Raw genomic sequence first — 13428 nt, 5'->3', positions numbered from 1 at the left:
TTATTACCATTTTCACACTTGCAATCTAGATTTAATTAACGAAAGATCTATGGCATACCCTCTCATACCCCCTCAATTCGAGTCTTGGTTTTAACTTAACAGCCCTTAACTGACACGGAGGTAGGTTATTTAAAGAGTGCATGGTGGGTGGAGAAATTGACCGACAAATGGATGGATATGGATATAGCAGCCTACAGCCTAATTTAATCTGTAAAACAGGTAGACCTACCTCTTATTTCTTAAATAGGAAGAAATAGGCTCCAAAGCAAAGCCCTCTTGTTGTTAGTAAAGTCTAATTCAAATGAATTATTCAAACAAATTAATTATACCTACTCTAATTTGCCTACTTCAGCAATATTTGCTGCCCATTTCCGATTGATTGTGCTGCGGCTGCTGCTTCAAGTTTCAGCACCACAGTGTACATTTCTCTAATCTGTCTTATTGAGAGACCAATAACTCTGATAAATACATCATGGGCAAGAAACATATTGTTTTTAATAACATCTATTATAGTAGTAGCCACCGGTCCTCCTTTCCATCTTCGCGCTCTCCTTCTCAAACTGAACAGAACATAGGCTATAGGCTAGTCCTCGCGCAAGATTTTTTGGACTAAACCTAATCACAAATTACTGAACTGCCACCGTAGGCCTACACAGCACAGCCATTGGTTAGGCAGAACACAAAAACATGTTTGATCAGCAAGAGCAGAGCAGGCTGGGGCTCAGGGTTAGATGATCCATTACAGTGTGTAATGCAGCGTAGTTTTATTTACACCATGCCAGCAGCTATCTTAGAAATATAACTTTGCTCTATGCTTCTCCTAGCATGCACTTCATAGCCTATAGCCTTTAAGCTATGGATCATTTGATTGAGACATCACTAAATAGCCTATAGGCTCACTTGGTATTGCACGCCCAGCGAAGAATCAGAGATGAGGGGCAGTATTGGACACACATCGATATATAGCGACTAATTCTAAAACACTGAGAAATATTGAAATGTAATCAATTACAAATTGCATGACCCTCCCCTTGACTAGATTTAAAACAATACTAAACCCTCCCCTGGACTAGATTTAAAACAATACTAAACCCTCCCCTGGACTAGATTTAAAACCATACTAAACCCTCCCCTGGACTAGATTTAAAACAATACTAAACCCTCCCCTGGACTAGATTTAAAACAATACTAAACCCTCCCCTGGACTAGATTTAAAACAAAACTAAACCCTCCCCTGGACTAGATTTAAAACCATACTAAACCCTCCCCTGGACTAGATTTAAAACAATACTAAACCCTCCCCTGGACTAGATTTAAAACAATACTAAACCCTCCCCTGGACTAGATTTAAAACAATACTAAACCCTCCCCTGGACTAGATTTAAAACAACACTAAACCCTCCCCTGGACTAGATTTAAAACAACACTAAACCCTCCCCTGGACTAGATTTAAAACAATACTAAACCCTCCCCTGGACTAGATTTAAAGCAATACTAAACCCTCCCCTGGACTAGATTTAAAACAATAGTAAACCCTCCCCTTGACTAGATTTAAAACAATACTAAACCCTCCCCTTGACTAGATTTAAAACAATAGTAAACCCTCCCCTTGACTAGATTTAAAACAATACTAAACCCTCCCCTGGACTAGATTTAAAACAATACTAAACCCTCCCCTGGACTAGATTTAAAACAATACTAAACCCTCCCCTGGACTAGATTTAAAACAATACTAAACCCTCCCCTGGACTAGATTTAAAACCATACTAAACCCTCCCCTGGACTAGATTTAAAACAATACTAAACCCTCCCCCTGACTGAAATTGAAAAAGCATGACCCTCCATTATCCTCCAGGTCCCCTTTCTGTAAAATTCTATCCATACCTTATTTCATCGTCCTAGTTGAGTCAAATTTCTGTTACTTAAAAAAAAAACGGTGTTAACAAGCGGTGTAAAGGGAGATGCTACATGAGAAGCCTTGTGTTTGGAAATCTTCTTTGAAAGCAGTGATGCCACACTGGCCTAAACCCAAACGCACTGTCCCCCTGAGTGCGAGTCAGCAGATTAACCTTTGATCACAGAGGGCTCTGAAAACCCACCACTCAATACTCAACTCTGTGTTAGAAATGAATGGTATTCTGTTTTATCTTTTCTAACTAGCTACTGGGGTTTAGCTGGTGGAGTAGGAAGATAAAAGGGTAAAAACAAGAAAGTGTGTGTGTGTGTGTGTGTGTGCGTGTGTGTGGGAGAGAGAGAGAGAAATAGAGAAAGAAGTAGCAAGTGTGAGAGATATAGTAAACATCGCCATCATAGAGTGTGCAGTAGAGAGATACAAAGAAAAAGAGCGCGAGAGAGAGAGAGAAATAAAAAGATAAGTGTGTAGCATCTGTTCTATTCACAGAGACAGAGTGCGAAGACGTTCACAGCACCTCTGGTAGAAATGAATGTTTCATGCCTCACAGCTCTATGAAGTGCTTCTTATCTCCTCTCTCATTTTTGGGGAATTTTAATCCCTCTCTCCTCTTCTCCTCCTCCCCTGTTCTGGTAAAGATCAATCCATCAGTCAATGATTGCTTCTGCTTCAAAAGTTCTGTACCTTTTCTCATCGTAATGATCTCAGAAATGGTAAGCAGCCAGCAAATTGAAAGTGTAGTTTTAGAAGTGACTCTGCACTGAAGGTAAAGTTGCTTCAAACATCGAATACAAGCAGCTAATTACTATGCATGCTGTGCTCTACAATTTCCCCTGTTAGCGGATATGTGTTTTCCATTCTGAATACTTATTGATGCAATCAACTGTTCGCCTTCTATTAGCATCACCACTAGGTACAAACGTTATAGGCAGCCCTACTCCCTATGCCCAACAGTAGCTCAGTAAGAGGGAGCTGTATTGTTGAGAAAAGAGAGAGAAGGATAAAACGCAGAAATGTAAAATACATCAGTCCTGTGTATTGATTCAGGTTCTAGAGAGCTGGGTTATGACTGATATCTGGTCAGTGTTGAAATAGAGAAGTGATATGCTGCAAAGGACAGCCAGGGAGAGAGTGAAAACTGGTGAGAGGCCCTTTGTTCAAAAATCCCTTTGATTCAGACAGTCACAGCAAGGGGTCTTTTTGTTGAAAAAGGGACAGATATATATATATATATATATATATATATATATATATATATATACTGTGACATTGCCTTTGAGACCATAGGGCTTCATTCAATTCAAACCTACATTGCAGTCCTTAGTAGCACACAATAGAAACAAACCTTTTGTCCTGTAGTCAAATTAAACCACAGAATGGCCTTGGCAACTTAGCACACAAATACATTCCTCCAGTTTTCAGAATAAGATGAGTGAATGCAGGCATCAGTGTTTTTAAATATATATTTGCTTCTGAAACATTGAGATGAGGAGCTTCCCAATCCCAACTCTTCTTTGAGACAGATGATAGACATATTTATGAAGGCAGCATACTCAGAACTGGCCACCAGAGACTCATGACCTTTAACCGCCGACCTGGCCTTATTCCTTCCAATGTCATTATTTAACCGTGCCATCCAGACCCATTATAATGTCAGTTGTCCACTCTGCTGCAGCCCAGTCCTCTAGACTCAAGTTCATCCTTTTTCAATGTGCCACAGCCATTCCATCTCATATTTTAGTATGAGTTCTCCTCGGTAATGGCGTGTTGTAGCTCTTGTCTCATATTTTAGTGTGATCTCATCCTTTGAAGAGCAGAAGGGATGCAGGCAGTCATAACCAATAGAGCGTAGAGTTCTTGATATCGGAGCGATGATGAAGTCACTCTTTACTCTTCATCCCGCCTGCCAGCTATAAATGACCTCATGCTATCAGGAGAGGAGAGCCCACCCTCACACACACACACACATACTACACGCACGCACACACACAAGACAGTCATTGCAAACACACATTTAGACAGTCATTGCAAACTCACTCACTCAGTCATTGCAAACACCGTACACACCTGCACAAAAAAAAGGATGGATGCATGCGTACAAGCATGAGCACGTGCACACACACACACACACACACACACACACACACACACACACACACACACACATACACACACCTTACTACAATTTACTCCAATCCAACCCTCTCTACAACACAAAAAAAAATCCACAATGACTTCATCCTCTCAGACACGGTCACTCACCCCACTTCTTTCTCTCTCTCTTTCTCTCTTACACACACACACACACACACACACACACACACACACACACACACACACACACACACACACACACACAATTTCTCTCTCACCCCAGAAGCATCATGTGTGGTTTGGGGAAGCCTCTGCCTGTGCTGATTTAAAGTACCCTTGGAACAAAATAAAAAGATTAGTCTGACACCATACAGTGTATAATTAATTCAGCATAATTACTGATTCTCTTTGATTTGTAGAGTAGTGGCAACTACACTATATACACTCACGGGCCAATTTATTAGGTAAACCCATCTAGTACTGGGTCGGACCCCCCTTTGCCTCCAGAACAGCCTGAATTCTTCAGGGCATGGATTTTTTTGTGAATTTTATATTTCTGTTCTTCTTGTTTTTAGCTGATAGGAGTGGAACCTGGTGTGGTCATCTGCTGCAATAGCTCATCCGTGACAAGGATTGACGAGTTGTGGTTTCCAAGATGCAGTTCTTTTTTATTCGTCTTACCATTCTCGGTAACCCTAGACACCGTCATTGGTGAAAAACCCAGGAGGGCGGACATTTCTGAGATACTGAATCCGGCGTGCCTGGCACCGACAATCATACCATGCTCAAAGTCACATTCAATTGAACAGTAACTGAATGCCTCAATGCCTGTCTGCTTTATATAGCATGCCACGGCCATGTGACTCACTGTCTGTAGGAGTGAACCATTTTCGTGAACAGGGTGGTGTACCTAATAAACTGTGAGTGTATCTACAGGTCCAGGTCCCTACATGCCAGTCCACTCTCCATCTGTAGTTCAGATACTGTACAGACACATTACAGTTGGATTCTGATACCCCATTATGGATGGGTGACTGTGGAATACTACCTTAAGAAAGAGCCGAGACATGGGTGAAAACATGAATACGGTACTTACTGCGCGGAGTGAGTTGTAAACATCAGTTTTGATGTGGCGACAATACAGACTGTGCAGTGAAGTACATTACCTGCCACTCATTTAATGCCAGCCAGGAATCAATTATCCCATTAGTCAGACTCTTGGAGAGAGGTAGTCACTGACAGGCTTTCATTCATGGAAAAAAGGTACTGCTATTGATCCCAACGAAAGGACACAGATAAACATGCCCGTACGCAAGCACACACACACACACATATGGCGTCTTAGAAAGGGAAATCCATCTCCTTTCCTGTACGCTTTCTGAACAGTGCTGTAAACGATGCGGAAAATAAGCCTTAGAAGAGGGATTGTGCTTATGGCGAACACTATTGACTCTTCTCAACACTCAGCTAGAGCAGTAGAGAGGCACTAACATACACACAATGACCTCGTCTTTAAAACCCTGCCAAAGGAGCTGAAGAACACCAAGATTGTCCGACACAAAATAATCAGAGCAGTTAGATCCAGGGAATGTGAATACGATTTCAGTCTGTCGTGCAAAGAGACTTTCCATCTGTTGGTCTTTTATTTTGGTAATGGAAAACAGAGATACAAGAGGGTGATTAATTCATTCACTGGTTTCTCTCTTTCTCGCTCTCTCCCTCCTACCTTTTCTCTCTCTAGCGTGGCTACACGGTGACCCCAGGAAGGTGATCTACCCTACAGACAGCTACGGACAGTTCTGTGGGCAGAAGGGCACCCCAAACGCGTGAGTAATTACTGTAGTGACTGATTAACCACATACAGTTGAAGTTGGAAGTTTACATACACCTTAGCCAAATAAATTTGAACTCAGTTTTTCACAATTCCTGACATTTAATCCTAGTAAAGATTCCCTGTCTCAAGTCAGTTAGGATCACCACTTTATTTTAAGAATGTGAAATGTCAGAATAATAGTAGAGAGAATGATTTATTTCAGCTTTTATTTCTTTCATCACATTCCCAGTGGGTCAGAAGTTTACACACACGCAATTAGTATTTGGCAGCATTGCCTTTAAATTGTTTAACTTGGGTCAAATGTTTCAGGTAGCCTTCCACAAGCTTCCCACAATAAATTGGGTGAATTTTGTCCCATTCCTCCTGACAGAGCTGGTGTAACGGAGTCAGGTTTGTAGGCCTCCTTGCTCGCACACGCTTTTTCAGTTCTGCCCACACATTTTCTATAGGATTGAGATCAGGGGTTTGTGATGGCCACTCCAATACCTTGACTTTGTTGTCCTTGAGCCATTTTGCCACAACTTTGGAAGTATGCTTGGGGTCATTGTCCATTTGGAAGACCTATTTGCGACCAAGCTTTAACTTCCTGACTGATGTCTTGAGATGTTGCTTCAATATATCCACATAATTTTCCTGCCTCGTGATACCATCTATTTTGTGAAGTGCACCAGTCCCTACTGCAGCAAAGCACCCCCACAACATGATGCTGCCACACCCGTGCTTCACGGTTGGGATGGTGTTCTACGGCTTGCAAGCCTCCCCCTTTTTCCTCCAGACATAACGATGGTCATTATGGCCAAACAGACCAGAGGACATTTCTCCAAAAAGTATGATCTTGTCCCCATGTGCAGTTGCAAACCGTAGTGTGGTTTTTTTATGGCGGTTTTGGAGCAGTGGCTTCTTCCTCGCTGAGCGGCCTTTCAGGTTATGTCGATATAGGACTCGTTTTACTGTGGATATAGGTCCTTTGCTGTTGTTCTGGGATTGATTTGCACTTTTCGCACCAAAGTACGTTCATCTCTAAGAGACAGAACGCGTCTCCTTCCAGAGCGTTATGACGGATGCGTGGTCCCATGGTGTTTATACTTGCGTACTATTGTTTGTGCAGATGAAAGTGGTACCTTCAGGCATTTGGAAATTGCTCACAAGGGTGAACCAGACTTGTGGAGGTCTACAATGTTTTTTCTGAGGTCTTGGCTGATTTCTTTTGATTTTTCCATGATGTCAAGCAAAGAGGCACAGAGTTTGAAGGTAGGCCTTGAAATACATCTGCAGGTACACCTCCAATTGACTCAAATGATGTAAATTAGCCTATCAGAAACTTCTAAAGCCATGGCATCATGTTCTGGAATTTCCAAGCTGTTTAATGGCACAGTCAACTTAGTGTATGTAAACTTCTGACCCACTGGAATTGTGAGTTATAAGTGAAATAATCTGTATGTAAACAATTGTTGGAAAAATGACTTGTGTCATGCACAAAGTAGATGTCCTAACCGACTTGCCAAAACTATAGTTTGTTAACAAGAAATTTGTGGAGTGGTTGAAAAACAAGTTTTAATAACTCCAACCTAAGTGTATGTAACTTCCGACTTCAACTGTATATCTCGATATCTCTGAGTAATTAGGCTGTATTGACACAGGCAGCCCGATTCTGATCTTTTGCCCAATTATTGGCAAAAGATCTGATCTGATTGGTTAAAAGAACAATTACTGGGAAAAGATCAGAATTAGGCTGCCTATGTAAACGCAGCCATAGGGACATACCTATGAGCAATTTGAGGTCATGATAATTCCCTTGTGCCCAATTTGCTGCTATTAATGGGTGCATACCTGCCAATTAACACACCTTCCAGTAGTAGAATTTCCCCCCTACCACTGATACAGGGTTAAATAGGTTTTCATCCCCTTGAATTCAATGTAGGATAATCTGATCCTAGATCTGTTGTTAATGTTAACTTCAATCTAGCCCTAGCGTGGCCCTCCGGGCCATTGGCTGGTTCTTTATCTTAGCCCTGCATGCTTCAATGTTGTTATATTGACCATTATAATTTGAAAGGCAGCTCACCCCCACACACACAGTTCCCATTGTCAACAGAATCCAACCCATTGAATCGAAAGTCTGGTACTGGATCCCCACACTAAACAGCTCGGTGTTGAATTCCCCTCATAAACCTCAAGTGTGATTGACAGGCTGTAACCTTGGCAATGATTAAAGTAGTTCTTTAGTGGTGGCTGCGGAGCGGTGATAAGGCTGTTTGTGGAGCCGGGCTGTGAGATAGGGAGTAGTGTGTTTACTCCCAGCTAGCTAGGGCCCTCAGATCTCATCCGCTCATAATTAGCACTGTGTTGTTCTCCCAGGCTTAAAGGATTACGATAGAGTTTAGTCTGGAACACGTGTCGGGGAGAGACTACACCATTCTCTCAACCATTATACTGAAATACTGGAGAATATCATCCTGAAATTCACCAAAAATGCATTGAGATATTAAGAATAGAAGGGAAGAGATAGTTGTCCATTTTAACATCATTGTATACGAGACTGTTACATCATTGTTTGTGAGGGTTTTTCTTTGAATGTGTGCTCTGTACTCTACAGCCACCTAGTGCTAATACTGTATCAGCACTGTGTCAATGTTTGTTTTCTCTCTATAGAAAAAAATCCATACTGTTCTACTTCAATATCCTGAAATGTGCCAACCCTGCTGTCCTCATCAACCTCCAGTGTCCCACCACTCAGGTATTCATAACATATTGGTCAATAACAATATTGACTCAGAGTACATTTGTACAGTTATTGTTAAAGGCCCAGTGCAGTCAAAATATTTGCTTTATATCATATTGTACAACAGCTGATGAAACTAACACTGTAAAAACCAAATATCAGTGTTATTTCCTGGTAGTTGATGGTTGAAAATGCAATTTACACAGGACCTTCTAATCAGCAGGTTTGCATGGGTGAGAGTTCCGGCTTTCCATGGTGACCTCACCATGAAGTGAATTGGTTAATAGACCAATAACAGAGAGAGTTCCAAACCTCTGTCAATAACAGCTAGTTTTCAGTTTTCCCTTCCCCACTCAGACCACTCCCAGACAGTCCGAGGAAAATTCTAGCTTGAGAAATAGTTTTTTGTTAAAAAGCAATTTATGAAATCTGTTACAGTAAGGTACATAATTGTTGCTCAGAAGTCATTTGATATTGATATAAAAAAAGTTGCATTGGGCCTTTAAAAAAAAGGGTGACATATCAGCTTACTGAGTATTCATTAGTGTGTTCAATACTTCCTCAGATGTGTGTTTCCAAGTGCCCGGACAGATTTGCAACCTACACAGATATGCAGTTGCAATACCAAATCACTGCAGCCCCCTGGGAATATTACAGGCGGTTCTGCAAACCAGGATTCAACAACCCAACAAAGGTATGCATGTCGGCGTAGCACTGTTTGGAAGTGTGTACTGTTAGGATGTGAACTGCTTTCATTGTGTGTAACAACGACTAGTTGTCTAAAGCAGGAACAACCTAAATAAACTAAATTAAAAGAAAAAGAAACTACACTATGAAACAAAGAAATTATAAAAAATGATAGTAAAAAGCTTTGGGGCACCTTAAAAGAAATTTTGGGAAAATAAGCCAACTTGACTTCATTTATTAAATCAGATGGCTCATTCATCTCATAGCCCACTGATATTGCAAACTACTTTAATGACTTTTCATTGGCAAGATAAGCAAACTTAGGGATGACATGCCAGCAACAAACCCTGACACTACACATCCAAGTATTATCGGACCAAATTATGAAAGACAAGAATTGTACTTTTGAATTCCGTTAAGTCAGTCTGGAAGAGGTGAAAAAAATATTGTCTATCAACAATGACAAGCCACCAGGGCCTGACAATCTAGATGGAAAATTACTGAGGATAATAGCAGACGATATTGCCACTCCTATTTGCCACATCTTCAATTTAAGCCTACTAGAGAGCATGTGTCCTCAGGCCTGGAGGGAAGCTAAAGTCATTCCGCTACCCAAGAATATTAAAGCTGGCTCAAATAGCAGACCAATCAGCCTGTTACCCACCCTTAGTAAACTTCTAGAAAAAATTGTGTTTGACCAGATACAATGCTATATTACAGTAAACAAATTGACAACAGAATATCAGCATGCTTATAGTGAAGGACACTCAACAAGCACAGCACTTACTCAAATGACTGATGATTGGCTGAGAGAAATTGATGGTAAAATGATTGTTGTTAGACTTCAGTGCAGCTTTTGACATTATTGATCGTAGTCTGCTGCTGGAAAAACGTTTGTGTTATGGCTTTACACCCCCTGCTATAATGTGGATAAAGAATTACTTGTCTAACAGAACACAGAGGGTGTTCTTTAATGGAAGCCTATCAAATATAATCCAGTTAGAATCAGGAATTCTCCAGGGTAGCTGTTAAGGCCCCTTGCTTTTTTCAATTTTTACTAACGACATGCCACTGACTTTGAGTAAAGCAAGAGTTTCTATGTATGCGGATTACTCAACACTATACACGTCAGCTACTACAGCAACTGAAATAACACTCAAAGAGCTGCAGTTAGTTCAGAGTGGGTGGCAAGGAATGAGTTAGCCCTAAATATTTATAAAACCTAAAGCATTGTGTTTTGAACAAAACACTCACTAAACCCTGACCCTCAACTAAGTCTTGTAATAATGTGGAAATTAGGCAAGTTGAGATTACTAAACTGCTTGGAGTAACCCCAGATTGTAAACTTTCATGGTCAAAACGCAGTAGTAGCTAAGATGGGGAGAAGTTTGTCTATAATAAAGCGATGCTCTGCCTTATTATCAACAAGGCAGGTCCTATAGGCCCTAGTTTTGTCACACCTTAACTATTGGTGTGACTTAGGAAAATTGCAATTGGCTCAGAACAGGGCAGCACGGCTGGCCCTTGGATGTACACAGAGAGCTAATATTAATAATATGCATGTCAATCTCTCCTGGCTGAAAGTGGAGGAGAGATTGACTTCATCACTACTTTTATTTATGAGAGGTATTGGCATGTTGAATGCACCGATCTGTCTGTCTAAACTACTGGCACACAGCTCAGACACCCATGCATACCCCACAAGACATGCCACAAGAGTTCTCTTCACAGTCCCCAAGTCCAGAACAGACTATGGGAGGCACACAGTACTACATAGAGCCATGACTACATGGAACTCTATTCCGCATCAAGTAACTGACGCAAGCAGTAACATTTTATTTAAAAAACACAAACATTGGCACAGACACATGCATACGCACGCACACACACTATACATACACATGGATTTAGTAGTGTAGATATGTGGTAGTGGTGTAGTAGGGGCCTGAGGGCACAGTGTGTTGTGAAATCTGTGAATGTATTGTAATGTTTTAAAATTGTATAAACTGCCTTAAATTTTGCTGGACCCCAGGAAGAGGAGCTGCTGCTTTGGCAGGAACTAATGGGGATTGTTACGAACCGGCTCAGAGTTCGCAACAAAAGGGAGACAACGTGGAGACAAGGAGTATCAAAATAAATATTTATTAAATAAAGTAATTAACAATGGTGTGTAATCAGTAGTGTAAGTGAGTGCTTGCATGCATAAATGTAATAATGCAGGGTGTTGAAGGGTGCCAAAGCAAACCACCAACATGCCACAACAACCACAACCAAAAACAACAAGGTGTCTGCATGGAGAGAGTCTCCCAATGACTGTGGAAGAGGTCTCTTTATCCTGGGACACACCTGGGCCCAGGTGTTTCCAATCTAACTGACGACCCTCCCAACTCCGCCCACCGGCATCCTAATAAGGAAACAAGAACAAAGAGAGAGAATACACACAACCCCCCCCCCCCCCTATAAAACCGGGGACCAACAAGGACCCCGGAACAACGTACCAGCCTCTGCGTCCCAAATTGATGAGGGGTTACGTGTTCACACCTCCCTTTGCCCCAGCTAACCTCCTCCTCCCCAGACCTCAGCAACCTTTACGCACAGGAAGCAAGTTTAAGAGGAAAGAAGAACACAAGACCAGGAGAGAACAGACAGGAAAGATAGAACATGACAAACCCAAACAATGGTCAGTCCAATAGCATTCAGGAACAGGGCACACAAGAGACCGTCAGCTACCAGCTCCAACGAAAAGAACATCTCCCAACGGTTCATAGTCACTTCTCAACGATTCATAGTCACTTAACTCATAACCGAATACGAGTACAGACCAGAGGGTGTAATAAAGGCAAAGATTTCATATGCCCTACTCGTCAGTGGCACCTGCCAATAGCCCTTTAACAGGTCAAATTTGTTCACAAACTTAGCTGCTCCGACTTGATCAACGCAGTCCTCCATCCGAGGAAGAGGAAATGAATCTGGCTTAGTGACACCGTTTACCTTACGGTAGTCCATACAAAATCTGTTTGTTCCATCCGGTTTACTGACCAAGATACAGGGAGAAGCCCAACTGGAGAAAGAAGGCTCTGCTATCTTACTCTCCAGCATGTACCTGACCTCAGCATCCAGACAACGCAGTTTCTCTGCAGAAACTCTATAGAATCGCTGACGAATGGAGTCAGCATCTCCAATGTCAATATCATGCTATCACGTTTGTACGTGTAGGTGTATCAGAAAACAAACCTGAAATTTTCCGAATCAGACCAACCATCTCTTTCCGCCCATCAACAGGTAGATGAGTAAGAGGGCTATTCAAAATATTCAGTATCTCTGAATTTTTCTATCTACCCTGCAGTATGCAATCATCGGGACCAGGAACATCCTCCTCATGCACAGACCTAGCATTACAAGAACCAAGGGAAGTAACAGCCAAACTAACAGGTTTTACCATCCTCTGTAAACTCCCACTGTTCAGTCGCAGAGGAACGTGCATAATAGGGTTTTAACAAATTTACATGGCACAGTTGGTGTGCTTTTCTCCGTTCTAGAGTGGCAACTAGATCATTCTGCTCAGTGTACTGGTGCACCACTGTATATGGACCTTGAAACTTAGCTTGAAAAGGAGAACCAACAATTGGCAGCAGAGCAAGAACCTGGTCACCTGGGCTAAAGTGACGAGGCTCAGTTCGACGATCAAATATGCCCTTCGTCCTGTTCTGTGAAGATGATAGCTTCTCTTTAGCCATTCCACCAGCGGAGTACAAGCGTCGCCGGAAATCACACACATACGATAACAGGAACTGACGAGGCTCGTGAGACTTCCAGTCATCCTGGAGAACAGATAAAAGTCCACGCACCCCATGTCTAAATACAAGGTCATTTGGACTGAAACCCGTGCTCTCCTGTGAACCCCCCCTAGCGGCTAACAGTAACCAAGGCAACCCCTCCTCCCAATCCTTATCCATCTCAGTACAATAAGCTCTCAGAGACGTAAGTATTCGATGGAAACGTTCCAGTGCTCCTTGACGTTGCACATGATAGGCGCTAGACAAATTGTGTATAATATGAAGTTGGAGAACCTGACCAAACAGATTAGAGGTGAAATTAGATCATTGATCACTCTGAATGACCTTATGGATTCCAAACAGTGAGAGAAACTGAGTCAAAGCTTTTAGCACAGACTTAGTG

The 13428-nt window shown here is 41.9% G+C and overlaps 1 protein-coding gene across 1 annotated transcript in view; it reads left to right on the top strand.

The window, feature by feature from the left end:
* LOC115156822 (choline transporter-like protein 5-A) overlaps positions 1–13428 on the top strand; it is a 97462-nt gene that overhangs the window by 71712 nt on the left and 12322 nt on the right. The window contains exons 4-6 of the mRNA XM_029704532.1: positions 5748–5832; positions 8493–8577; positions 9128–9256. Of these exons, the coding sequence (XP_029560392.1) occupies positions 5748–5832; positions 8493–8577; positions 9128–9256 (299 nt within the window). The remainder of the gene's footprint in view (positions 1–5747; positions 5833–8492; positions 8578–9127; positions 9257–13428) is intronic.

The sequence above is a fragment of the Salmo trutta genome, chromosome 21 (assembly GCF_901001165.1).
Source record: "Salmo trutta chromosome 21, fSalTru1.1, whole genome shotgun sequence".
Lineage (NCBI taxonomy): Eukaryota > Metazoa > Chordata > Actinopteri > Salmoniformes > Salmonidae > Salmo > Salmo trutta.
Note: the sequence above shows the minus strand (reverse complement) of the source record. Positions and strands in the feature narration are given on the sequence as shown.